The 27,983-nt window shown below is 38.2% G+C and overlaps 1 protein-coding gene across 1 annotated transcript in view; it reads left to right on the top strand.

Moving 5' to 3' along the window:
* LOC107557980 (S phase cyclin A-associated protein in the endoplasmic reticulum) overlaps positions 1-27,983 on the top strand; it is a 133,173-nt gene that overhangs the window by 68,409 nt on the left and 36,781 nt on the right. The window contains exons 23-25 of the mRNA XM_016241578.1: positions 6,527-6,642; positions 23,438-23,561; positions 27,511-27,731. Coding sequence (XP_016097064.1) covers positions 6,527-6,642; positions 23,438-23,561; positions 27,511-27,731 — 461 coding nt within the window. The remainder of the gene's footprint in view (positions 1-6,526; positions 6,643-23,437; positions 23,562-27,510; positions 27,732-27,983) is intronic.

Genomic DNA, 27,983 nt, shown 5'->3' with positions numbered 1-27,983 from the left:
CTTTAAAGAGCTCCCGGTGTCTTTGTTTTTGTAAGTTGCTGGAACGGTGAAGTGTTTGTGGAAATGTCAGCTCCTCAGGCTCTTTCTTATAGCCTTTTGGGAATAAGACTCTCTCTTAAGAGTACAGTATCTGGACTTCATTTAGACTGTCAGTCACAGCTGTGGATTCCTCCAAACCGGTTTCTGCTGTGTCCAGCTAAGGTCTGCACGCCACCAAACCTGGGCAAGTCTGTGAACCCTGGTTGTCAAGGCATTTCCGTCTGTAATCGCAGGACAAATTCAAATAAATACTCGTCTCCTCCTTCATTGGGAGTCTGCGTAGACCCCTTCCCCCTCAGCCTCACCTCATGTCAAGAGCGTTTAGATTATTTGACCTAACAAGCATCTCTCATGTCACTGACTCACCTACAGATTTTTTTTTTTCTCATACCCATATCTGATTCAGTCTCCACTTTCTCCACTAATTCCTCGAACAACACCAGACTCTCCGCGCCCCTTCTAGCCCCTCAAGCAGTGTGGCCTCCCCCTCTCCTCGTTCCTCATGCTGACTTTGCTTGGGCACAGTCTCCGACCTTTGCCCGCCTCTCCCTCTGAGCCCTCTAATGGTTTATTTTGTGTCAAACCAGGTTTCAGTTTGTCTCCGGGAGAACTGGCTGATCGAAGAGCCTTTTTTCCCTTCTTGTCGTTCAGGAATATTCAGGGTTTCTAGTTCCTCTGATCTGCGCTCTCTTACATTAGTGGAATGAGCTCACGTATTTACATTCTGCCAGGGAGTGTTTGTCACTGCTTTCAAATAAAGAACAGGCCGAGATCGACTGCCTTTATGACACTTGAGGGACTGTCAGGAACATTCTGGGCCTGCTGGGCCAGCCAGTATTTACATTTTCATTTGCCAGCTGTCAGGGGTTGGCTCCCCTTGGTGGCCAACTGGTGGCTAGCTGTACCTGATCAAGAGGCCCAAGGCTGTGGAAAGAGGCGCCAAGGGGCCCTTCCAGTGTTGTACTTGCCCTCAATCCATGTTTGATGACCTGGGGTAGAGAAAGGATCCAGAAAATGTTGGCGGAAGCCTTGGTTGTGAGTGAAGAACAACATCAGTGATTGACTATGTCAGTGTTGCTTGAAGATTATTAAGCAAGAGGTGAAGTCTGCGATCAAGTCCAATTGGTGGTCAATCTTTATACCTCTTGCCATATGTTTGGCTCAATGCCAGATTGTCTATAGCAGTGGTTCCCAACACTAATCCTGGACTACCCCCCAATACTGCACCTTTTAGATGTCTCCCTAATCAAACACACTTAATTCAACTCATTAGAAGAAACTCCAAGACAAGAAATCGATGTGTAAGTTAAAGGTAACCTCAAAATGTGGAGTGTTGAAGGTACTCGAGGATCCAGGTTTGGAAAACACTGGGGTCAGTTGCATAAAATTATCCTCTGTGTTATGACTGTGTCTTTAGAACTAGTCAGACCAACTAGCAGTTAGCCAAGGGGTAATAAGTCTTATTTTTCAGATTCAAATGAGAAAATATATGTTTTTAGGTAACCAACTTTAAAAAAAAAAAATCTTAAAGAAGAAAATTAGACGACTAACTTGTAAGACTAGTCCAATTATTTTGTGCATCCGATCTCTGGTCTATTGTGTTAATTTATGAACATTTGTGATCTTTAAAACAACAAATACACATTCTTCAAGTATATTTTCTAATCTTGCATGTTTAATTTTTTGTCTTCAACCTCAAAACCAATTGACAAGAGAACAAATCATAGTTCTTGGTTTTAGGATCATTGAAATGCATGACATTTTTCAACAAGCCTCTTCATAAAGATGTGTGAGGTGATTGGGTGTTGCCTCTCTGCTGCTGAGGGACAGGTCGAGCTTTAGGAATTAGCTAGTGAGTTTTAAAAAAAACATGGACATAGTTTTTACATTCCTTCACCGTGTGCTGTCAGTAAGGTAATTTTCAAACCCTAATTGCCTAGTAATTCTTTTGTTCCACTTGGCTGTTGCTTGTGACTGTAAGAGAGTAGAGGATTCATGTTTCCCCTCAGGTGCATGTTTGAAGGGGCATGAAGACAGCTATTAGAAAAGTCAAATCCATGGTGGAAAGAATTAACCTTGGGTGGCTGATTTTTGGAAATTAACTTGATATTTGAACTAATAATTTTGTGTAGCTTTCCATGTTCTCGGTCAGAGGTTAAAAGAAGCATTCCATGAATGAACTTGGCAGTTTGTGTATTCCAGAGTTAAAGGTTTATGATTCTGGCAAGCACAGTGTTTCTTGCTGATTTTGGGTTATATAGCATGTAATGTGGTTCCCGTTTGTAATTGACATTCACTCTTCAAAATTCCCAAGGTTCCATTTGATTATCCTCACTTGTTTCCAATGAACAGTTGGTTCCCATTGTTATCCTAAAACTGAACACTTACTCCTAAATTGTTTCTTGCTCCCGCAAATGATCTTTGAGCGTGTACTTAAATGTGTGCTATTAAACCTTGTAAAAACGAACTTATTGCTTTACTGTCTATAGTGCTCTTGATGTGGTTTATAGCTCTTTTCCTTTCTCGTAATGTCAGCACAGGCCTCTTCACTAAATGGGATCTGTGTTTATTCTTCTTTGTGTATTTCTTTACTACTTCTTGAGAACAAAACACAGAGTTGTATCTCATTTGTATGCCAGCACTCTTATTCATTCTGAGATTTGGAGCTGTCACTGTAACTGGAGGGGGCATGTTTACATCAGCACACCACTTGCCAAAAGATGGATGGGCCTAAGACGGAACCTTGGTGAACCTCTTCGTCAGTGAATGCCCCAGCCATTTGTTCTCCATCAGTTGCAAGAAGGGGGATGCAGCATTTTAGGAGTGTTCCCCTCCCCCTGACATTTCATGTTGGCTAATTAGAATGGTTTGGTTTGAAGGAGGTGAACATGCAGACACATCCAGCCCTCCCTCCCACTTAATGTGTACCCCACACCCATACCCTTGTCCTGGCCAGTCAGCAGGAAGCGCAGCTGCCTGGCCCTTTGATTAGCCTTGCCTAAAACGGCCACCCTTGTTAGTAATTGGATAAGATTGCTCAAGCCGTATAATTTATATTTACTCTACACCCTCCCTCCTCTCTAACCACCTGATCTGTCTTCAGGTCTTCTGTTTGAGCCCCTATTAGAAAAACGCAAGCTCTCATCCTATTATAGTGTCAGTGGAGTGTTTGTTGAAGGAGGTCGGCACACCAGGCAAATCCAACAGCACTCTGTGCAGAATTGAGGATTAGTATCAGCTTTGTACATCACTTCCAAACACATTTTTATGGCGTGCCATGTGATGTTTTGTCATATTACAGTCTTCCCCGATGATTAATGTGATTGCATAGTATCGTGACCAAGTTTACGAATTAATTCAGAGTGGAGACGCCATGCCAAGTAGCTTTGTTTAATGCTGCTGCTGAACTGTTACATATGGCTTCTAAACTGACTTTAGCATTTTGATACACAGTCTCGCAAGCAGTTGTTTTTATATTCACTAAGCACTTTGAGTATTTAGAGCAGTAGGCATAATTTTTTCTTACATTTTACTCACTTTTTTGTATCGTTTGTAGTGGCATTGAAATGTTTTGTTCTGTTGCCAGAAAATCGCACGAGTGGAACACAGTGCCACCTTAGTTATGTTAAGATACAACTGGCATGTTAACACATTATTCCTGCTGTTGTAGAGGCATGCTGGTTGCAAATAAATAAACATTTGGGTTGCTCGTCTGACATGACCAGCAGAAAAGCCATATCAATGCCAGATGACTATTGAGAATGGGAAGCCCCTGGCAGCATGTTAAAGTTGCATTTTGGGTAACCGTGAGCAGAAGTGCACAACAGTATATGTCGTATAGAAGATTTACTTTAATATTGCTCTACGGGCTTCAGTTTACTTTAGGGTCAGTCTAATAAAATACAAGCATGTTGTTTCTCGCATAGATCTAAAAGAATCAGAAAGACATTCATGTACATGTATAGCTTGAAGTTTGATATTTTTTTTTATGTCTAATATTGCCACTTGTTGCCTGTGGTGCAAAGTACTTGATTAATTGTGCTTCATTACTATACATAAAATGCTAATTATTTAAAATATAATTTGAGTACTATTGAAACTGAATACTTGTACTTTTAGTTAAGTACAGTTCTGAAGCAAAACTTGTCCTTTTTTTCACCCCTTACGATTTTGTTTAGACTATTAAAGTACTTTTTTATAGGTCATCATGATGTGCATCTCAGCAGTCCATTTCAAAATGTAAAAAAAGTTAGCTTTTTATATTTGGAATAGTTACTCACGTAACTAGGCTTGGTACTTTGACTCTTAACACACTACCCATACTAACTTAAATATGTTTCTCAGTACTTTTTACAGCTCTGGCTGTTTTCCAAACAAGGCCTTTTTCCTTACTTTCCAGATTGTATTAATTAGATTGCCAAGTATGCATGTCATTAAACTCTTTGTGTCCTTCTTTATAATCTGTCAATAAGCTAGAAAGGGCAAGGTGAGACACCTTCCTCTGGACTGAGTTCCACACGCCATCATTGTACAGGCCCCAGCTAACCCCTCCAAATGCCTCTTAAATAGGCCACCATGAGCGGCCAACCCTCATGCCTCTGGAGCGTTTAGCAGGGCTCTGTGAACCCACTCGGTTTACTGTTGTGACCTAGGTTCATCCTCACGCTGTAGGCAGCGAGGCTCCATGGTCGTCTTCACCTAGCTGTCAGTGAGCTTTTCTTAATCCCAGCTGCTGTTCAAGCGTGCTCCACCTTTGGTGTATTTGACAACAAGCTTGTTCCAATCTCTTAACCCTGGCAGAGGTTCAGTCTTCTCTTTGCCACCGGATCTCCAGGAATGAGTCTTTGGCGGCACTTGTGATTGACAGGAGAGGAGCTTATATGTAATTTTGCAAAGCGCTTCCTCTGTTTGCTGCTCAATATGTTCAGGCTTGTTGGCAGCCCCCGCCATCCCCTGAACAAAAACATCTTGAAGTGCCTGACTTTGAGAGCTGTCACATAGCATACGAGAATCTGACCTCATTATATGGAGTAGGTGCAACATTCTCTGTTCTCTTCTTTGCTCTTCAGTCCTGCAAATAAATGACTCAACTGCTGTCACTTTCAAATTTAGAGTTGTTGATTTATGTGTCGTTTTGTGGCAACACTGGGGTCGAACTCATCGCCAACCTCTGAGGTACTTACTTCCTTTTTTCGAAGTAAGGGAGCTGGGGAATTTGGACTCCAAACCTTATGACTCATTTAAAGGGGTTCCACTTTGAACTTTAAAGAATTTTATGATACGAGTAAAAATGTCACCTCTGTAAACAGTTTGATTCGAGAAGCATGTCAGTTAAATGACTGTTTTACGTTTCTTCTTACTCAAAGACGCTCATTCGCTCCGTATGAGTTTCAGACACAGTTTGGTTGACCTCCCTCTTAACAGTTTTACGGCTGATATCTATGATAACCAATGACTGAAGGTTGCATTTGAACGTTGACAATTTGAAAATCCTGAAATAACTTCAAACGCATGCTGGTCAATGACGTGACGCTCATATTTTTTTGTTGTATCTATTAATGTTTTGAAAATGTTAAATGCTGTTCATACACAGTTACTGAATATTTTTTTAATATGAAATTTTTATGGGGAGGGATGCAATTATACTGATATCATAATGAAGAAAAAATCTCAAGAAATCCTTAAGTAGCTTGGCATAATCTTTTATTATTATTTCTTAGAAAAATAAATAATAGTGTTTAACTTATTAATATTTGCAAAAACTGTTCGCCAAATCAACGTCATGTGGTGTAACCAAATTAAATTTCAGATCATTTGACATTTTTATGACAAGGCTAGGATTGTTTAGAATGTGTAATGTCATGCGGTGTAACTCTCTAAAAGCAGTGATTTATGAATAAATTCATGATAATTGTAAAAAAAATATATACGTTTTTACTTCAAAACAACATACATTTTTATAAGTGATGTGCATATTCAAATGCGTTTTCTCACAAGGAATATGTTATTACTTTTTACTTGGTTGCACCACGTGACATTTTTAGAGTCATCAAATTTAAACTCTTGTTAAAAAATAGCTCTTGTTAAGAGTTTTTCTAAATCAGAATGCAGAGTACATTTCTAAGAACTTTTTTTTCCCTTATCAACAGTCTTTGCTATTGACACATGCATACGTTTGACTCATTTGTGACGTAAAATGTTTCTTGTCCAGTCTAAATTTTGACTGTGTATTCCCTAAGCTCTTCTGTGTCAAACCAGACCACCCCTGCTTTGTGTGCAGATATGCGCGTTTGTTGTCCTGTGTTGGTTTTTGGTTGCTGGGGGGGCTGGGAGGGGTTGTGCACTTTTGAGATTCAGTAGGAATTCTTTGGGGATCACTTTGTTTCAAATTTCACTCCAGCTCCCCTCTAGAAAATAGGAGGCGGGTAACGAGAGGATACCTCCAGTGCCAAAACAATGTGATACTTGAGTCTGCTCTCTTTTTCAGAATAATGCAGATCAGGAAGCGTTTCAGGTAGGAGGGGGTTTGTCCGCTCTGGAACAGATCCTACAGGTTGTCACCGCGGCCTCCAGTCCCACTGCAGTCCCACGTATTCCTCACAAGTGAGTACCAACATAAACGTACAGGCTTACCTGCTTACCTGTTTGAAATCACAGTATAAGAAGATTGTTGTTGTAATTTCAAGGTGTCATTTAGGTAATGCATTGGAAAAAAATATCACCTGAAAGAAGAATTCAGAATTCTTGTCTTTTATTCATTTTATACACTTAAATGTGTAATACAGCTTTTTGTTAATTGCATGACTTTTCTTATTCACTTTGTTCTCGCCATTAGCCTTGCTGGCATTAAAAACAAATTAATTAAAGAAATAACATTGATAGTTAAACACAGTTTTTAAACAATTTCACTGTTTTTATAATGATATGGCGTCTTATAAATCACACAACACAATGCAATGGCCAAAAAAGTCTGTCCACAACTTTTTGTATTGTCCATTGGATGCCTTTTGTTTCTGCCACTGTAATATAATGTTTTAAATTATCTTCATATATTCTGGCTTTTCTCAGCAAACATTGATATAATGTATATGCAGTTAATTTTGAATAATTTAATATGGCATATGTTAAAATAGTTGTTGCGTCCCTTCTTAAATCAAATATACTCAGTCTTTTCTTTAGAAATCCTGTATTTATCCTTTTTATCACTTTCAGTAATAGTGATAGTCAGAAAAAGTACAGGAACTGATGATGAAATTGGCAGGATTGGGATCAGGAAACCGCTCGACCACAGCTCTGACTTGTTAAATAGTTTTTGTTAAATTCTTTCATGACCTGACCAATTTTTTTTTTCTTGCTTCCAAACTGTCCTTTTTCTGATCATAATTTGTGGCCTCCTTCCAATCCCAATCTTCCAAAAGTGACTCCGGCTCAGCTGTGAAGTCATTTCCCTTCTTTCCAGCGCTCCGCATCACAATAAATTTATAATGAATAAGAATGTTCCTTGTTTGGAAAATAAAAAGCATTGCTTTTGAATCATCCATTTTGCACTCTCTCCTTGGCCCCTCGCTGGTACACAGAAAGCACATTTGTCCTATCCGTCACTTGGAAATGGGGTTTGAATGGTGGGTCTGGAACTAGTGGCGTTGGCCAGTAGATAACCTCAGAGAGCGGCTATTTTCACTAGAGCGAGCTCCTAATGGACTTCAATAGCCTCTTTGCCTTCCTCATTAGCATTTGCTGTTTTCCAAATCTCCCTTAATGGAGAAATGCTACTAATATTTATAATGCTTTTACAGGCCATCTAGTGTTTATTGATTTTTCTCTCTCATACTCTCACTCTCGTTCCCTGTGCCTCCTTGTCGTTCAGTCATTAATTCCAGAAAATTTGAAGTGGGCTTTAATATTATAATGAATTTTTATGAACTTCAGTTTTTGAAGAGGTTGAAACCACATTGCATTCGACTATAGGATTAATACACCCAAAGAATGAAAATTAAAATTCAGTCATTATTTACATGCTAATGTCATTACAACCCCAAATGTCTTTCTTCAATGGAACTCAAAAGGAGAAATCTTTAATAACAAACAAGTTGCTCTGTTAAACACATTTATATTGAATGGGGACTGGAGCTTTAATGCTTAAAAAAATAAGTAAATAACACAAAAGCATCAGACAAGTATATAATATGACTCTTACACTATATTCCAAGTAATCTAAAGGCGTACAATAACTTTTCATGGAGAACAGACACAAATTTATATAATTACTCAAATTTAGGTCATTTTTGTGCTCTTCATAAAAGAGTTGTTCTTAGATCTTTTGAATGAATCAGTTGATCCAGTTCATAAGACCTGAATAATATGTTCACTAATCAGACTGATCCATTTCTCAAATTCAGCTGACTGACTCGCTGGAGGGGGGAAATTATTAGTGAATTAGGATTTACATTTTGGTCTGTTCCTCACGTAAAGTTATCATATTTCAAAATACTTCGAATAGAAAGCATATGGACTACTTTTATGATTCTTTTGCATCCTTTTTGATGTTTGAAAGCTCCAGTTCCCATGGAAAAGACTGAGCAACATGGTTTTAAAAATGTCGTCTTTTGTGTTCCATGGAAGAAAGAAACTTAATATGGGTTTGGAAAAACATGAGGGTGAGTAAATAATGACAGTTTTATTTATTTTTTGTGAACTGTTACTTTAAACTGTGTGTGTGTGTGTGTCTGTCATGTTGGGTCAGGCTGTGCAAACACATCTACCGCTATCCTCCTCTCTTGTTTTGAAAGATCCACTTGACTCGCTCAGGAGGAGGTAAAGCTCTCCGAGGCATTTCTGTCATTCTCCCACGTCCTGTCCAATCAAACGCTGAAGTGGTCCTTCTCGGAGAATAAAAGAGTAGCCTCACTTTCATGACAGAGGTTCAGCCCTGTCTTGACTTGTTGAAAAGTCTCTTAAGTACAGTGGTTATACTTAAATCCAAATGATCAGTGAATAAGTGTTTGACTCTCTAATGTCTCATGCTGTGTCAGTGCAAGCTAATGCTTTTATATACAAAATAATTTTCCAATTAAAATTTGTACACCAGTAGGGCTGGGCAACATGGATATAATTTGAATCTGTCTCGATATGTTACTAAATATCATCTTGATATTTATGCATTTGCTTTATGTAATTATTGCTTAATGCATATTTTTCAATTGCCTCTTCCCCCCCCCCCCTTTTTTAACCAAACATTAAAGTAATCGATAGATTTTTCCTGCAGTTTTTCACCAAGTAAACACAAGGAGTATTTAAAGTGGTTATGAACTGAGAAACCAAAATTCCCTTGATCTTTTGACATATAAGAGGTCCATTGTACTATAAAAACATCCTGCAAGTTTCAGAACTCAAAACCACTTTATGATGTAATACTGTAAATAACGAGAGAGGCAAATGCAGGTCTACAAAGAAATCAAACGATAAAGATGCTCCGAAGACAACAAGATGCTGTTCAGTGCCAAGTTGTGGAAAAACGTGTTTTTGTTGCGTCTTTGTATCGCCTTCCTTCTGATCCCAACATTAGGAAAGAGTGGATGAAAATCCAGACCGCGTCAGTCAGAACTTGGTCTTTTTTCTTCACTTAATTTTACTGCGGATTCATTTACAAACAAGGCACACTTCGATGCAGGATTTTCAGAAAGACTGAAACGAAACGATGGTTCTGTGCCGACTATATTGGATCCGACAGTAATGCCGCACCACACGAGTGTGAGTAACTGTTTTTATAATGTGGTCACTATTGCTTTGTTATTACTGAGTATTTGTGCATGTTTAACCTAAATCACAGCAGCATCCATCTATGAAGGATGTAGCTGTCAAACATAAACAACTGTTAGCCAATCATAGCAGTGGGCGTTTACTTCTGAGTCTACAATCTGCCACGAATATTCAATTCACAGAGCGTTCTGATGAGAGGGGGTCAAACAGGACAGAAAACAGCCTATTACTTCTAAATTATGATGTTTTTTGATCATCGTAAAAATCTTGATAACATTATAAGTGGACAGTACAAAATAATAAAAAATGCAGTTCATGACCCCTTTAGTATTTTCTTTAATATGTCCAAATATTAGCAATATTATATTGAGCAATGCTTAGGAATATTATATTTAGATAGAAGAAGAAGAAATAATAATAATGTATTTAGATATTCAAAATAAACAAAGAAAATAGTTCTGCTGCTTATTACCCCCCCACACACACTTTGAACATGTATATATGTATATAAATGGACACTTTTAATACTAATATTACTATTAAGCAATATTAAGTAAGTAATTTGTTAGATATAAATGAAATCTAAACAGAATATAGATATTATTTTAACCTGTCTCAGTGTTATATCTTGATATGTATGTTTTAGCTTAATATAATTGTATCAGTGTTTTAAATTAAGCAATGCTATTTTTTAAGTTTTTCACTATATGAACATATTTAATATGTATTAGATATTTTCTTTAATATGCCTCAATATAACATATAAGCAATAAACAACAATGTCAAGCAATGTATGTAGATGAAAATATTATTATTATATTTAGATTTAAAATACAAAAAGAAAATAGTTGTGCTGCTTAGTATTTTCCATATACAGTGGGTACGGAAAGTATTCAGACCCCCTTAAGCTTCTACTAAATACTGAGCAAAGGGTCTGAATACTTAGGACCATGTGATATTTCAGTTTTTCTTTTTTAATAAATCTGCAAAAATGTCAACAATTCTGTGTTTTGCTGTCAATATGGGGTGCTGTGTGTACATTAATGAGGAAAAAAAATGAACTTAAATGATTTTAGCAAATGGCTGCAATATAACAAAGAGTGAAAAATTTAAGGGGGTCTGAATACTTTCCGTACCCACTGTATATATATATACATACTGTACTTTTTGAGGAAAGTAAGGTTTTTTATATAGTAATTTTAGTAATAAGTAATCTCTCAAATTGATATACAGTATTAACGTCCTACATACCAAATATGGTCAGATCAATGGTAGCACACACCAGGTTTTTTTTTTGCTACTTTCTTTTGGTGTCCTAAATTATGTTTCTCCTTCTTTAATCAGCCTATCTTTACCCTTATCACTGTCTGTGTGTCCTAAGGCCATATGGTGCTGAACCTGTGATAACCTTTAAGCGGTCAGATTATTCCTACATGTTTCCACCAGCTTCTCAAAGATGTGAGTGGAGCTCCAGGTGGCATCCACATCGTTGTTAGCAAGTTCTGGGAAATTTCATGAACAAAGAACCGCAAAAATGCTCTTAAACACCAGACTACTGCAGTTTTGCAAATAATTGATTAAATTTCCAGTAAAATTGCAAGCTTAGACAATTCGCTGGAAGACAATCGGTCTCCATGAATTCAAGTCAGCAGTGACTTTTGCTATGGCACCAGGTGTCTGTGAAGGGCACGGCGCAAGCAAGTACGTGCTAATCGTTCCCCCTCATCTGCACGCTATAATGGTTGGCTCAGACGCTAACCCTTACAGCAGCGCTAGTTTATCTATTTACTGTAATGCTGCGTATCGATCGCCTCCTTTCAGATAAGCTGAGTGATTTACAAAAATGAACAACTACGGAGATGCCGCTGTAATATTACCCACATGGGAGAAGGATTCCATCTTGTTAGCATTACATTAATGGGCTAATTCCACAGTGAGGCTCCATTAATGTCCCTGTGCAACCCTGTGGCTTGGTGCTGAGTGTTTTGGAGGGAATCGACAGCTAAGAAGGAAATGGGGTCGGATGTCTGGAGCAGGAAGGCCATTTTGTTTGCATGAGTAAACCAAGGATAGTGAGCCGGACCAGGAAACTCATGCAACAAACTCAGTGTTAACCCGCTCACTAAATTTTAATATTATGAGATTTTGATGTAAAAGGGTTCATTAAATCAACCCTCAATGCACACTTTGGCAATAGAATCACCATTTACTTGGCAAACTAATATATATATATATATAGAGAGAGAGAGAGACAAATATGTAAAGGCAAGTGAAATATCTGTGTTAAAACTTATAGTTAGCCTTTAACTCAAACACTGGCAAGTGGAATCTAGCAATTTATTAGCCAATGGATAATGATAGATATTATTTGGCCACGTAGTATGGAAATTTAGGGTGCTTTCAGACTTGGTACGATTGCCTGGTCCGAACCCGAGTTTGATTGCTCCCTCTACCCCTGCCCCCGCTGGTTTGTGTTCATACTGTGTTGGTTTTTTTTTTGTTCCAAACAATGGTACCTTTGCGTCATCAGAGTGGCAGCTGTTAACTAGAAGACGGGAAAATTAATGGATGCTTACTTGCTTCATTTTTGTACTTCAGATTTTGAAAATTGATTAATTTCCAATGCAACAACACAGAACGGCACATGCGTCTGTTTGATGGGACTGTAATGCAAAGGTTCAAAAGAATGCGGGAGATATAAATTCTCTCTGATGTAGCGGCTCAGTGACGCTTATCAGGAAAGCGAGTGAGTTACACATAAATACACAGTTTGACTAATTCATACGGCATTAATAGCGGCTCACCTCCGTGATTTAGTATGATTGCGTTCACATCAGAAGCGAACTCTACCACTGTTCGCATGAACCGTACCCCAGACCACCCTTTTTAGATCAGAAAACAGCGTTCACATTATCCAAACAAACTGGACTGTGATGTCAAACGAACCCGGGTGCGCACCAAAAGTGCTAGTGTGAAAGCACCCTTAGTCGCATTGTAGAGGGTTATAATGGTCAGGTTGGTCAGTGCTTGTGTATTTGATTTAAGTTGCAATTGTCAAATGCTTGTTTATAAAGTGTTTATTTATATATCTACTTTATTTACAATTTTAAATTTGTATAATTAGTTTTTTTTTTAATTATATTAGAATTAAAACTTTTTTTCATTTATCATATATCATTTTCAAGGCACAGTGAATTGTAATTTGATACACAATCAAGAGTTGTTATACTTGTCACTTATCTCAGTTTAACATTGAGGAAACATTTATGTTGAAGAACAGAGATGTGGATTTGAGATTTGGGTCACTATTTTAAGGACTTATCTTTTGATGTGTGAATTTGTTAGGAAACATCATGTTTTTTTTGTCACGGCGTGGCGGACTTTTATTTTGACTGCGCTGAGAACGGCAGCGCCCGAGCACACACTGCTCACATTCTCCCTCTTGTTCACTGTCGTCGTTCAGTTCGGTCTAATATGGATAGAAGTCTATCTAATAAGCAGATAGAACTGTTAAACAAAGGAATTAAAATGTATACAAAAAGTATTTTAACGATTGCTTTAATATTATTAGTAACAGAAAGGCAAACATTATAATACTTTCTCATTTGCTATATAATTTAAACTAATCTTTGAATGACTAATGAACATTTAATTTCACAAACCTTGCAGACTAAGTCGAATCTAGTTGAGATCTTGTGAAGTGTGCATTTGTATCCTGCATGATCACGTGTTCTCTGCATGACGGTCGGTCCGTGCGAATTGAATGCGGACAGGAGGAGAGTTCAGCTTGACTGGATATGCGCGATCGACAAACTTTAAACTCGTGATTTTATATTATGTTGTGCTTTATGCATTTGCCCACCGTCATATTCGTCATGCTGTATGTAAAATGAGTGTTACCTTGGCTTTATTTGGAAAAAAATAAAAAATAAAAAAAAGATTCCCAATGCACTCAACCTTCCCAGAATTCTGAGTGCCCTGTTGGTTACAGTGTTTACTTCCTTTTTAATTAGATTTTTATTCAATATTTATTTATTTGTGAAAATGCTTTGTCTTCTAAAGTATAAGTATGTTTATTTTACACAATTATTTTTAATCCATTTTCAAATGATTTCAAATTTCTTAAATATAAATAAAATTATATCGGCCACCCTGCTTTCCAAGATATCGGCATCGGCTGTCAAAAAACCCATAAAACCCGACCACTACTCAAAACTACTATTCTCAGTTGCTGCTAGAGCTAGTTGAATGCTCTGTGTTAGTAAATGGCATTTTGCTGCCACAATGTCTCGTGCCTAGATTACAGGCAAAAATGAATTGCATTCAGCATTAAGTCTCTACTCTTCTAAAAATATGTTTGTCTGGGACCAGGTGGTCAGGGTCGTTAGTAATAATTTTTGCTTACACTCGGACTTCATGGAGCTTTTCAATCCATTCAGGAAAAGACAAGTCCTATTGTCTCCCAGTAGGGGTCACTGCTGAGGAGGAGAGGTGGAAGTCAATGCTGTAAGGTGGGCACTGGACCAGACTGCTGTCAGCACACAGACCCCTCTCTTACAGAATAGAGCTTAATCCAGTCACACTCATCCCTAGAGCCTCACACACACTCACAAGTCCACAGGTCGCTCCTAAAAGGTCACAAATGACTTTTAGTAAAACTAATCCTGGACAGCAACAGGAAATCACAGAGGTCTTGCACACATCAGTGAAATTTTTTCGGAGCATTTGCGACTGCTAAACTGATTGCCTGACTCTGTTTGACTCTGGCTGTCTCACTTTTCTAAGTGGAAGTGCACGCATTGATGCGCCACTGCCTGTCACCTCAACCTCCATGTCACATGATGACTAAATGTGCCCAGTGAAAGCTTCTCGCAAGCTCTCTCCAAGTGGTATCATTTCAGGATGCCATTATGTGGCATGTCTATCTGCGCGCAAGTGTGTGTGCACCGTGTGGTGCGTGACAGCTCGCCGGGACTTTTGCCCCAGCTTATGGCCAGCCTTTTGTGGAACAGCGGGCGGAATAGATGTCTTGGAATCATTTAGGATATCGGGAAAGATCAACGGCAGAATCAAATTAAATGTCATTTGGATTGCAGTGAAAGGAAGGATTGTTTGACAGGCGCTTGGAAAACGGATTTGCTCGTCACCTTTTCTCATCAGCTCCAGATCCCTTTTCTGTCCCTCAAAGGTATTTTTTTTTTAACCACTTACTGTTGAAAAGCAGGTATAGATGTTAGACTGCTGAGGAGGAGAGGTGGAAGTCAATGCTGTAAGGTGGGCACTGGACCAGACTGCTGTCAGCACACAGACCCCTCTCTTACAGAATAGAGCTTAATCCAGTCACACTCATCCCTAGAGCCTCACACACACTCACAAGTCCACAGGTCGCTCCTAAAAGGTCACAAATGACTTTTAGTAAAACTAATCCTGGACAGCAACAGGAAATCACAGAGGTCTTGCACACATCAGTGAAATTTTTTCGGAGCATTTGCGACTGCTAAACTGATTGCCTGACTCTGTTTGACTCTGGCTGTCTCACTTTTCTAAGTGGAAGTGCACGCATTGATGCGCCACTGCCTGTCACCTCAACCTCCATGTCACATGATGACTAAATGTGCCCAGTGAAAGCTTCTCGCAAGCTCTCTCCAAGTGGTATCATTTCAGGATGCCATTATGTGGCATGTCTATCTGCGCGCAAGTGTGTGTGCACCGTGTGGTGCGTGACAGCTCGCCGGGACTTTTGCCCCAGCTTATGGCCAGCCTTTTGTGGAACAGCGGGCGGAATAGATGTCTTGGAATCATTTAGGATATCGGGAAAGATCAACGGCAGAATCAAATTAAATGTCATTTGGATTGCAGTGAAAGGAAGGATTGTTTGACAGGCGCTTGGAAAACAGATTTGCTCGTCACCTTTTCTCATCAGCTCCAGATCCCTTTTCTGTCCCTCAAAGGTATTTTTTTTAACCACTTACTGTTGAAAAGCAGGTATAGATGTTAGACTGGCAGTCGAAGACTTGCCTTAACTTTACACCAGGAGTGGGTTGTTCTGCTCCTGGAGGCCTCCTTCCAGCAGAGTTTAGCTATAGTCCTAATTAAACGCACTTGAATTAGCTAATCAAGGGCTTTAGGAATGCTAAAAACTTACAGGCAGATGTGTTGGAGCTAAACTCAAGAAAGTAGCCCTCTAGAACCAGGATTGGACATTCCTGCCTAATACATTTCTCAATTGGTAGTGTGAGACAAGCATAATAGATAAAAACATGAACCTTGAATGCGCTGTCAGTCACTTTGAATAAAAGCTTGAAATGCAAATATAGGGATCATGCTGACAGATTTGGAAACGTGAACTACAGGCCCAAGTGAAGCTATTTTCCTGCTTGATAGCCAATTTACATGGATGACACTCAGAGACCTTAACATAAGACACCATTTGTGTTAGCGGTCATGTCCAGGTTTGTCTGTGCAGTGCTTTAAAATGTAAAGCATGCCAGTTTCACTTTCTTAAAGAATGTTCATTTTGACAAGATCACACCAATGTTTCTTGCAGAGAAACGTCAACTTTAGGCCAGACAGACAGTCTAGGGGTGATCTCCCCCTCATCTTGAATTCTTCTTAGCCATCTGGTTCCCTGTCTCTGAGCTAGCCTATGGATTTCAGAATGGGTTAAATGGCCTTAATTCAGTTCCAGAGGTCAGTCCAATGACCTCCATACAGGCCAGAGGCCACCCAAGCTGAGGAGCAACCCTCAGGGGGTTAAATGAATGGGGCTAGAGAAAGGCAAGGTGTTGTGGACAGAGCCCTGTGGCACACCTTAAGCAAGTCTGCATCACTTGTTCATGGACTAATTGGAGGGACAGATTTTCGTGGTTAGCTGAGGTTAAGCCAGTTTGAGTAGATGATGAGATCACAGCGCTTATTATCTGCAGCTCTCTAGCTGTTATCTCTTGCCATCTAGCATACTCTTTCTCTCGATGGCCCTTCTCTTCCTTTCCTGTGCAGTAAAGCAATATAGAGACCATCTCCACTGGCTAGCCTGGCAACTTAATCCTATGTCTACAAGATAATGCTTCATTATGGGCAGATTAACAATATGCCTGTTGTTTGTAGACCTGGCTGTGATCTGGCGGCCTGTGGCAGAGCTCACATCGCACAGCCTGCCGTTGTCAAAACGGAACTTGCGACAAGGGAATCTCGGGTCCGCTCAGGTAGAGGAATGCCGCGTGCTCACGGGGACGACCTGGCACATGTGGGTCAGTGTTGCATACTCCTCGAGTAACCTGAGACGAACTACAATGGCACTTCACCAAATTGCTCCTCAAAATCTTTGACGTAGGCTGTCATCGTCAAGGGGAGAGACAGGCAGAGACCGTGCATGATGGGGCCGGTGTTGGATGTCATGCTAATCATCGTCAATTAGAGGAGAGCAAGCTGGAAAAGCACCCTGGTTTATGGCTGGCAGTGGGCTAGGGTGTAAGGATATCATTTCAAGCAGGACAGTGACAGCTTCGAAGTATCCAATGGGTTTCAAGATGATGGATGGCCTAAAAAAACTTCTCATAACTCAGACAGTAGCAGCACAGGGTGTTGAACGCAGTCAATATAGCAGGTAGATGAAGTGAGGCGTCTATGTGTAAGCTGACAAAGCTCATATAAAAAAACAAAAGAAAATGAGCACTAACCAAAACACTGCAACTGCTGTTTGATTTCACACTCAGTTTATTGTCAAAAGCTGCAGAAATTCTTAGTCATGTCTATACTTGTGTAAAACTCAGATATTTAATGTGACAAACACCCAACAAATAAACCAGAACTGGCCACAACTAACCACAGCTACTTATTTGATATCTCACCAAGGTAACCTTTAAAAGTGACAGAATATCACAATAACAGCTACACTATTGCAGTATGAAGAGCAACTGAGGTTCTAGCACTTAATGCTATCAAAAGCATCTGAAAATGAACTAGCTAGAGGTACTTGTTTAATCTCTCAGTTAATAGTCAACCGTAGCAAAACAGTTTAGTAATGTCAAAAATAGTTTAGACATGGTTTAGTTGTGTTTGGTCACATTTGATGATAAACGCAGATATCAGACAAGTAGCTATGGTTAGCGTCTATTTATGGTCAGATGTACATCACATTACCTGAAATCTTTTTTTTTTTTTTTTTCGTCATACTGCACAAGTTAAGATGTTAAGTTATTTTATTTTATTTCTTTCATTTTTTAATAAATTAGACTTTTCTGTAACATTTGCCACTTTTGTCAAATAACTGCAAGAGAAACAAACTCTTGTTAATTAATTGTCATATTGTATGTTTATCACTTTAAGAGGTAGAAACATTTTTCATACTAGACTTTTTTTGTCGCATTTGACAGCTCAGTTTCTAAACTTAATGTTTCTGAAAATGGACAAGTACTAGACAAATACTTGTTTGGTGTTTAAAAACGTCTAAAACAATGTAGATATTATATTTTGTCACATTTTTGTCACTTTTGATGGCAAACAGAGATATCGAGCAAGTAGCTACAGTTAGCTCTCATTTATTGCCAGAAATCCATCACATTAACCAAAATGTTGTTGTTTTTTTTAATCATACTGTTTAGTTGTTTAGCAAATTATTTTGTGCATTTTTGGACAAATTAGAAAATAACTGAGTTAGCAAACCGTTTTCATACTTGACAGGCTTAAATTTTTTTTTTGTCACTTTTGGCAATTAGCAGAGCTGACAAACAAATAGTTTAGTCTAATTATCTGACAAAGCGCTACAAGAGTTAATGTGATATTACATCACTACTGATAAATTACTAAGTGACATCTCATCAGTAGCTGTGCTTAGCATTCATTCTTTGTGACATGTCTGACATTTTTTGTGACAAACTCAGTTTCTGGCGCTTCAAGCTAGGTAGAGCAACTTGTTTGGTATCTTCATAGCTTAGCGTCCTAAACTGTGTAGCATTTTCCTGACATTCTGCTGCTTCTTTTTTTACCCCAAATGCTCTTATTTGTTCCATACTGAGGGTTCAGGGCAAGCACTGGGGGTTGGTGTAGAGATTTTTTTTTTTTTTTTCGTCATACTGCACAAGTTAAGATGTTAAGTTATTTTATTTTATTTCTTTCATTTTTTAATAAATTAGACTTTTCTGTAACATTTGCCACTTTTGTCAAATAACTGCAAGAGAAACAAACAGCTGTTTCTAATGCTGTTAATTAATTGTCATATTGTATGTTTATCACTTTAAGAGGTAGAAACATTTTTCATACTAGACTTTTTTTGTCGCATTTGACAGCTCAGTTTCTAAACTTAATGTTTCTGAAAATGGACAAGTACTAGACAAATACTTGTTTGGTGTTTAAAAACGTCTAAAACAATGTAGATATTATATTTTGTCACATTTTTGTCACTTTTGATGGCAAACAGAGATATCGAGCAAGTAGCTACAGTTAGCTCTCATTTATTGCCAGAAATCCATCACATTAACCAAAATGTTGTTGTTTTTTTTTAATCATACTGTTTAGTTGTTTAGCAAATTATTTTGTGCATTTTTGGACAAATTAGAAAATAACTGAGTTAGCAAACCGTTTTCATACTTGACAGGCTTAAATTTTTTTTTTGTCACTTTTGGCAATTAGCAGAGCTGACAAACAAATAGTTTAGTCTAATTATCTGACAAAGCGCTACAAGAGTTAATGTGATATTACATCACTACTGATAAATTACTAAGTGACATCTCATCAGTAGCTGTGCTTAGCATTCATTCTTTGTGACATGTCTGACATTTTTTGTGACAAACTCAGTTTCTGGCGCTTCAAGCTAGGTAGAGCAACTTGTTTGGTATCTTCATAGCTTAGCGTCCTAAACTGTGTAGCATTTTCCTGACATTCTGCTGCTTCTTTTTTTACCCCAAATGCTCTTATTTGTTCCATACTGAGGGTTCAGGGCAAGCACTGGGGGTTGGTGTAGAGATTTGGCTAGTCGACAGCTGTTTTACACTTTAATAAGATTAGTGTAAAGAAATTAGTCGTGTGCTCTATAATCTGCCGTTTAACCGTGCGAGCCACCTGGGGCTGCCCCACCCCCACTCCTCACATTCCTCCCCCCGCATTATTGGACAGGCATCAGATAGCCTCGGTCGTACCTTCAAAACCCTGTGAACGTGCGCCTATCAGGTTTACTGTGAATCTTTTATGAGCTCGTGCAAGTGTTTGTAGCTCATTAACGCAAAAGTAGTCTACATTTGGTACATTTTTAAGAATAGTTTTACGTGTGTAAATTAACGGTTTATTTTAAATATTATAAAAATACACCTTTGTAGTGATCAATTTGTTGAATTGCACTTTATATGCATTTTATGATTTGGTAGGTTTAGCACAATTTCTGTTACCCCTTAATGTGTCGTACTACAATAATGTGATACTCTTGTGCTTAAACCCTCAATCCGCTGTTTATATTTGAGAAGCCAAAGTGAACCTTGACACTGAGGCCTGTCATTCAATCCTTGCCTGGACATTTGACACTTATCCTTTAAAAACTTACCTAGGAACAATATGGATACCTCAAATTCCATGTCAAACACAGATGAGACTAACATGGCCCATCCTTAAAAAGATATTTTAGGTTTCATTTAGTCGAAGCCTGCTCGCCCCAACAGTCACGTTGAGAATGTTTGAGCATTTGATGGAGAAAGAATAAAAAAAATAAAGCTGTTCAAAGTTACACAATTGAAGTTGTGGTGGAAAATCAGTGTGGCTGAGGCAGTCCTGGTCTGCTGCCAGAGTGCACAGGTTGGAGGGGATCTCACGTTTCCCTTCCCTGACTGAACAGAGCCTGGTGTATCACTCCACTCACCCATGACCATCCGTCCTTCCTTTCCTCCTCTTTTCGCCCCAAGCTCCGTTACACTCCCCGGTATCCTTCCATCAATACAAAGGAAACACTTCAGCATTTACGCTTTGGTGAATCAATGTTCCGTTGGCCGTCGAGCAGTTTTTTCAAACGTTGCGTATTAATTGAACAAGGCCTCTTTCGACACTCTTGTCAACCGTGTTTATCGTCCGCTCGAACGAAGTGAAAACTTGTCGATTAATAACGGTGCACATAAAAACGGCTGCACACTATTTTTATAATGGGTCATGATCGAGCGGCTTTGAAAGTGCAAAGCTACGAGGCGTGCAGGGAATTCTTGGATCCTTTCCCAGCAGACCAGGCACAATGTTTTCCCTGCGGCCTCATACTGCATGTCTGACGCTTTTACACCGCTATGTCAATATTCGCACCGCTATCTCCCTAATCAGCCCGCCAATGGGTAAAATATACACTGGTGTTTTTGTCAGCGGGGTGGAAGTTATTGACAGGCCGAGGCCGCTATTTTTATTACGAGTGCCAATACGGTTTGGCTGAAAATGCCGAACAGATGGCGAAGGTTGCGATGGATATCAAAATGTTTACGGCTGGAAGTAAACATGGCCTGGTTTGAAAAAGAAAAGTCTGATTCCATTTGTCCGTACGGCAGATAGGGCCCCGCCACTCTGCTTTGGGATAAAATATACAGTTGTCAGAAAATATTAACTAATGAAGGGGTGGTTGGGAAGAGGGGTGGATTGGGAGCGGAGTGACTGGTTAGTTATCAGCTACATTAATCTCCTCTCGGGCTGGTGTGGAACAGACAAAATACAGAGGCCTGACTGACTGACAGTGGCTTGCTGGCCAGAAGGCGTTGACGGCTAGACTCTTATCTGAGCCAAGAGAAAACGAGTTGGAGAAAGAGATGGTGGAAACTCGAAAGCAAGGCAGATGTTCGATATCCAGTTCTTCTCCATTTCATCTAATTGAGTCGGTTGTAAGATCCCTTACAATAAAGAGCTGTGGCAGTACTATATTGCAGTGAAAATGCCGTGGTGTCGTATTCTATATATAAATATGGGGTTGGTTAAGAGTTGTTAAAAATGTTTTTGAAAGAATTTTCCTATGCTCAGGAAGGCTGCATTTATTTGATAAAAAATACAGTAAAAACTGTAATATCGTGAAATATTAGTACATTTAAAAACTACTTTTTTTTTCTATTTGAATACATTTTTTAAAATGTAATTTATTCCTGTGATGACAAAGCTAATCATTCTAATATACTGATTTGGTGCTCAAGAAACATTTCTTATTATTGCCAATGTTAAAAACAGTTATTGCTCCCTAATTTTTTTTACTTTTTTTCAGGATTCTTCAATAAATACAAAGTTCAAAAGTCTTTACGGTCACTTTTGATCAATTTAATGCATCCCGAATAAAAGTATTGACTTATTAAAAAATAAATAAGTAAAATTTCAATTGTGTGTGTGTGTGTGTGTCTATGTCTATATATATATATACACATATACATTTTTTTTAAATAAATAATTTTTACTGTATAAATGGGTTATATTTCCATGGCAACAGTTTAAAAAGTTTTAGTACATTTAAAAACTACTTTTTTTTTCTATTTGAATACATTTTTTAAAATGTAATTTATTCCTGTGATGACAAAGCTAATCATTCTAATATACTGATTTGGTGCTCAAGAAACATTTCTTATTATTGCCAATGTTAAAAACAGTTATTGCTCCCTAATTTTTTTTACTTTTTTTCAGGATTCTTCAATAAATACAAAGTTCAAAAGTCTTTACGGTCACTTTTGATCAATTTAATGCATCCCGAATAAAAGTATTGACTTATTAAAAAATAAATAAGTAAAATTTCAATTGTGTGTGTGTGTGTGTGTCTATGTCTTTATATATATACACATATACATTTTTTTTAAATAAATTATTTTTACTGTATAAATGGGTCATATTTCCATGGCAACAGTTTAAAAAGTTTTTTTTATTGTTCTGTTTTGCTTCATTTTGTTTCCTGTTTTGTTTTATTTTACTTTGCAATTAAGTAACAGTACTTTAGACACCTTTACTGTGGTGGTACTATGGTATTAAAAAAACAAACACTAGCTTTCTATTCTGTCCACTTGTTTTTCTTTGTGTGTGTGTGTATATGTGTGTGTATTATATATATATATATATATATACACACCGTGCAACGTGTACTGCGTTAGTCTAACCGAAACTTGTCATTTGCAGTTATGTATTGTTGCTCTTTTGTTAGTTTTGACTGCTTTTATTGTCCTCATTTGTAAGTCGCTTTGGATAAAAGCGTCTGCTAAATTACTAAATGTAAATGTAAAAATGACTAAATGTATTATTACCATCATGGTTGTGTCAAAAAAAAGTCGTATTACCATTACCATGTTAAAAATCATAATAATACCACGGTCGTTCTTTTTTTGTGAGCGACTGAGCCCTCATCAGGGCACATCTCATGTTTTCACATTGCGTAAGGAGCTGTTCCTGAGAGAAACTCCCGTGAGCGAAATATTCCAAGTGTTGTCATGCTTCTTGGATTGCATGTGATGTTCACACTCTGAGCCTTAAGTGTCAATTTCCTCAGATAACCTTACTGTATTACGGCAGAGAACCCGGCTCATCTGATTGGCGATCTTTTACACTGCGAGTCAGAGTAACCCTGAAATGTTTATATGGGGCCTGCTTTGTATTCTGATCATTTGGATGGAAAACTCAAAACAGGAGAACTAATCCCCCCTCTCTCTCTTTCTCTTAGGTCCCTCTGCACTGCCGTGAACACGTATTACCTGTCCTGCATACACTGCCACAACAACTGTTCCTATGTTCTCTACAGCAACAAAATTACCTTTCTCATGGACCTTCTCCTCCATCAGTTAACAGTGAGTATTTGCGGCTCAAGCTTACTTGAGTTTGCCTGATCCTGCTCCGTTTTAGTCTGTTATGTGCCGTAAATCCAAGCTTTTGTCACTACACTACTGTCATTTGAAGGGGAAGTTCACCCAGAAACAAAATTCACCGTCATGTCATTCCAAACGTTTATGACTTACTTACTTTTGTACATCCCAAAATTTGAATATCCTGGCCACTACTTTTCCATATAATGCACGTGAATAAGGACTCAAGCTTTTTAGCTACAAAATGGCACTACAAAAGTTTCATAGAACTGGTTCATGCAGTGCTTAGAAACTGAAAATTGGTAGTCTATTAATAAGAGGAGAAGAGATTTGTTGTAAATGAATCATTCTTGTGAGTCAAATCTTTTCAGTGAATCAGTTGATACAATTTTTAACACCCATCTGAATGATTCATTCACAAATCTGACTGATATGGTTCGCAAGTTCAACTCACTAACTCAATGCAGTTGATTATTAGTAAATGACAACTAAATTCTCTCAAAGGTCACGAATGACTAAAAAAAGACCTCTAAACGAATGTAGTTAGTGAGTGCATGGACTGTTTTTATGGCACCCTTTGAAGCTTGTAACCTCCAGTTCCCATTTATTATGACTGCATGGAAAAGAGCGACCAGTACTTTGCTTAAAATGCCTCCTTTTGTGTTGCACTTTGAAAAAGAAAGTCATACGGGTTTGGAATGACATGAAGGAGAGTAAAACTGGTGGAATTTTCAATTTTGAGTGAGCCAATACTTTTAGGATGTGACTTCCACTTCAGCTTTTAAAGGCCTGAAGTGCTGTTTGTCATGTTTAAAGGGTCATTTCTGCCTTGTTCATCTTGCCAGAGCATATGTAGCTCATCTACCAGTTTAAAGCAAGCGCCAAAAGGGATTTTAATACATACAACATTCTCTTGTTTATGTGACTCACTGAATCATCTTAAGCTCTGGGAAAGCGCCACTGCTGAATCACATTTCGCATTGCGTCTCTCCCTTATTTTTTGTCTGTATTTTGGCGTCCCCCCACCATTCCTTCGCTCCCACCATCCTGCCCTTTGATTTTTGGAAAAGGGGCTTTCAGAACCAAGATCACACTACGCTTCAAGCTTTTTAAGATGTCATTGAGACAAAGTATGGAAAGACACACAGATGCCATTGGGGTCATGTTTACGTAATTCTCTCAGCGTTGATTGAAAAGAACATCATAAACAGTAACAGAAAATTGTTCCACTGAATTTGCAACAGGTGCTAACACTATTACCAAAATTCTACACAATTGGCTGCATTTTCTTGCAGAACATATCCCACTTTCATTCATTTACTAATATGTGAGTGTGTGTTTTTTCACATGTTTATTATGTGCGTACAATTAGTGAATGAGACCCAGTGACTGAGTCATATAGGGCTTGTGGTTGTGTTTGCGCAAGAAACATTGGTTTGGCAAATCATTAAGCCCCAGTCAGTGTGCATCCCAGTCTATGAGACCTAATATTTCCTGGGGGTACAGGGGTTTATTTCAAACTCAACTCAACAGTCAGTCAGCCCACTGATTATTTGATATGTGACTGATAGAAACGGACAGAATATTCACCCAAGTGAAGTGAAAAATACTATATACAATATAAGAGCAATATTATATTAAGTTATTTTTGCAAGCTGACCTGTGTGTGTGTGTGTGTGTTTCACTGTGGCCAGTATTGGCGTCCACCCTTCCCTTCTCTGTAATTAGATTTGTGGAGAATGTAGCTGGTTTTGCCTGCTCTCTCAGTATACTAACCTACTCCTCTGTAAAAACTGCCGATTTAACATGGGCTGTACCTGTGCTAAAGTCTGTTTGTATTTCTTGTTTTTAACCAATGATGTCTGACTAGTCTAAAACCACCTTAATGCATTTAACCTTATATGTGACACATTAAATTGTCCTATATAACAAATGGCAAAATGTTTTGGGAAATTAATGTTACAGAATTTTTTTTAATTCATTCGTTCAAATTTTTTTTTACACAATACAAGCATATTTATACTTTTCATTGCATTTTTTCACATTTATTTTATTTTTTTTTATTTCAAACTCAACTCAACAGTCAGTCAGCCCACTGATTATTTGATATGTGACTGATAGAAACGGACAGAATATTCACCCAAGTGAAGTGAAAAATACTATATACAATATAAGAGCAATATTATATTAAGTTATTTTTGCAAGCTGACCTGTGTGTGTGTGGGTGTGTGTGTGTGTGTTTCACTGTGGCCAGTATTGGCGTCCACCCTTCCCTTCTCTGTAATTAGATTTGTGGAGAATGTAGCTGGTTTTGCCTGCTCTCTCAGTATACTAACCTACTCCTCTGTAAAAACTGCCGATTTAACATGGGCTGTACCTGTGCTAAAGTCTGTTTGTATTTCTTGTTTTTAACCAATGATGTCTGACTAGTCTAAAACCACCTTAATGCATTTAACCTTATATATGACACATTAAATTGTCCTATATAACAAATGGCAAAATGTTTTGGGAAATTAATGTTACAGAATTTTTTTTAATTCATTCATTCAAATTTTTTTTTACACAATACAAGCATATTTATACTTTTCATTGCATTTTTTCACATTTATTTTATTTTTTATATATATTAAATCAGTATTACTGTTGTGTTAAACATACATTTTTTTTGTTTTCATTTTTTAATAAATCAAATTATTTTGTTTTGTATACCAAAGTATATGCAGAGTATAAATAACTTTTTTGGACAAAAAAAATACTTTTAGGCAAATGCAAAAGTGCATGGTCCAATTATACTGGCTAAATATGCATCCCTGCTTTACTGTGGCGGCAACAAACTTTATTCAAGGTTCAGGTAGGAAGCTATAAACATGCTGACAGTTTAATTAGCATTAACTAACTTGCCATTTTAATTTGTGATAGTAGTTGGCATGAAAGAGAATTATCATAGAAGGCAGTTTAAGTTATTGCCCTTGCATGCATCACTCTTTGATGTATAAACATTAACTGAAAAAAAAAAACATTTATGTTCCCTATCCTTGCATCCAAGGAACATTCTTGTTACATGACCCATCTTTCTCAAGCCTGCCAGTGGTGCCCGCCAACAAGGGAATACCTTGCAGAGTTCTCATATGCCCTCCATTGGCACACCACCGGTGACAATGTCGCTTCGAGTTGTAACTACCAATTTATAACCCAGGGCTGATGAATAATAGAGCAGCGCCCTTGTAGTTATTTATGCGCTAGAAGATCAGGATTCCAACCAAAGATTAATGGCTTGCACGTGGAAACAAAAGAACCGGATCCTTTTTATTTGCACCCTCTGCTTTAATTGGACATGTTTTAAAATGCAAGCCGAGGTTTAAATGACCCTGTCTATTGTGCAGCAGTGCTGGGCTGGATATTGAGACCAGTATGGGCCGTTGTTGAGTTATCTCGGATGTCCGTCACTGCCAAGATTGGTGTAAGAGACAACCATCAGTCAGTTGAGCAAGTGTTTGCAAATTTCAAAAAAGTTTCAATGTTAGCTTAAAGTACTGTGCATCTTGTAGGGATGTAATCAATTTGATTGTGTTTATTGTAAACTGCAGCAATAGAAGGATTTGCAGCAGTACAAACAACGTTAATGGTGTAAGTGACGGTAACAACACTGCATCAAAGCTCCAAACAGAGTTTAAAGAAAATGCCTACAGTTGTTTGAACATGACTGTAGTTTTAGACCTTCCCATGTTTGACGCGCTCGTAGACATGTTGAGAGTGGTTTACGAAGATGTTTCATCTGTAGCTCCTGATGAAACCTGAAAGCTCCAACGTGTCTAGACCCCATTGTCTTGTTTCTTGGTAGGATCAAGGTAGTGACTACAGGTCTACTCGCAATGACTTTTATTTTTTCTGTTTCCATCAATGCCGACTAACACATCTATACCTGTTTCCATAGCTCTTCGTGCCAGATGAGGACAAGTCCATCTTTGGCCGCAGTGTCAATAAGCAGGTCTTTGAGGGTTTGACTACAGGACTTCTGCAGACAGTTGCCACAGCGCTGGGGCAGTTGCACCCACCTAATTTGGATGGAGATGCACCACGTATATGCACTCCGGACACCAAGAGCAGACCTGCTGCCAGTGAGAACTTCAACACACGTGCTCAAGATCTCATCAGGTTATTACTTTATACGTTTTCTTTCCATGACTCTTCCTGATCCAGCTTCTTGAATGTTATTATGTTCAGTGTTTGATTAACACACAAGTTACATAATCACATACATTTTTGAACATAACAAAGAAAACTGTGCTGATTTAAAATCAGCCAAACAAGTGCAAAGTAACCTACCTGCCTTTTTTTTTTTTTTTTTTTTTTTTTTTTTTTTTTTTTTTTTTTTTTTTTTCTTTTTTTTACACTGGTGTTTTTTTT

This window comes from Sinocyclocheilus grahami, unplaced genomic scaffold, assembly GCF_001515645.1.
Source record: "Sinocyclocheilus grahami isolate Dianchi unplaced genomic scaffold, SAMN03320097.WGS_v1.1 scaffold627.1, whole genome shotgun sequence".
In the NCBI taxonomy this organism is placed as follows: domain Eukaryota; kingdom Metazoa; phylum Chordata; class Actinopteri; order Cypriniformes; family Cyprinidae; genus Sinocyclocheilus; species Sinocyclocheilus grahami.
This window is presented reverse-complemented; position numbering and strand designations above follow the sequence as displayed.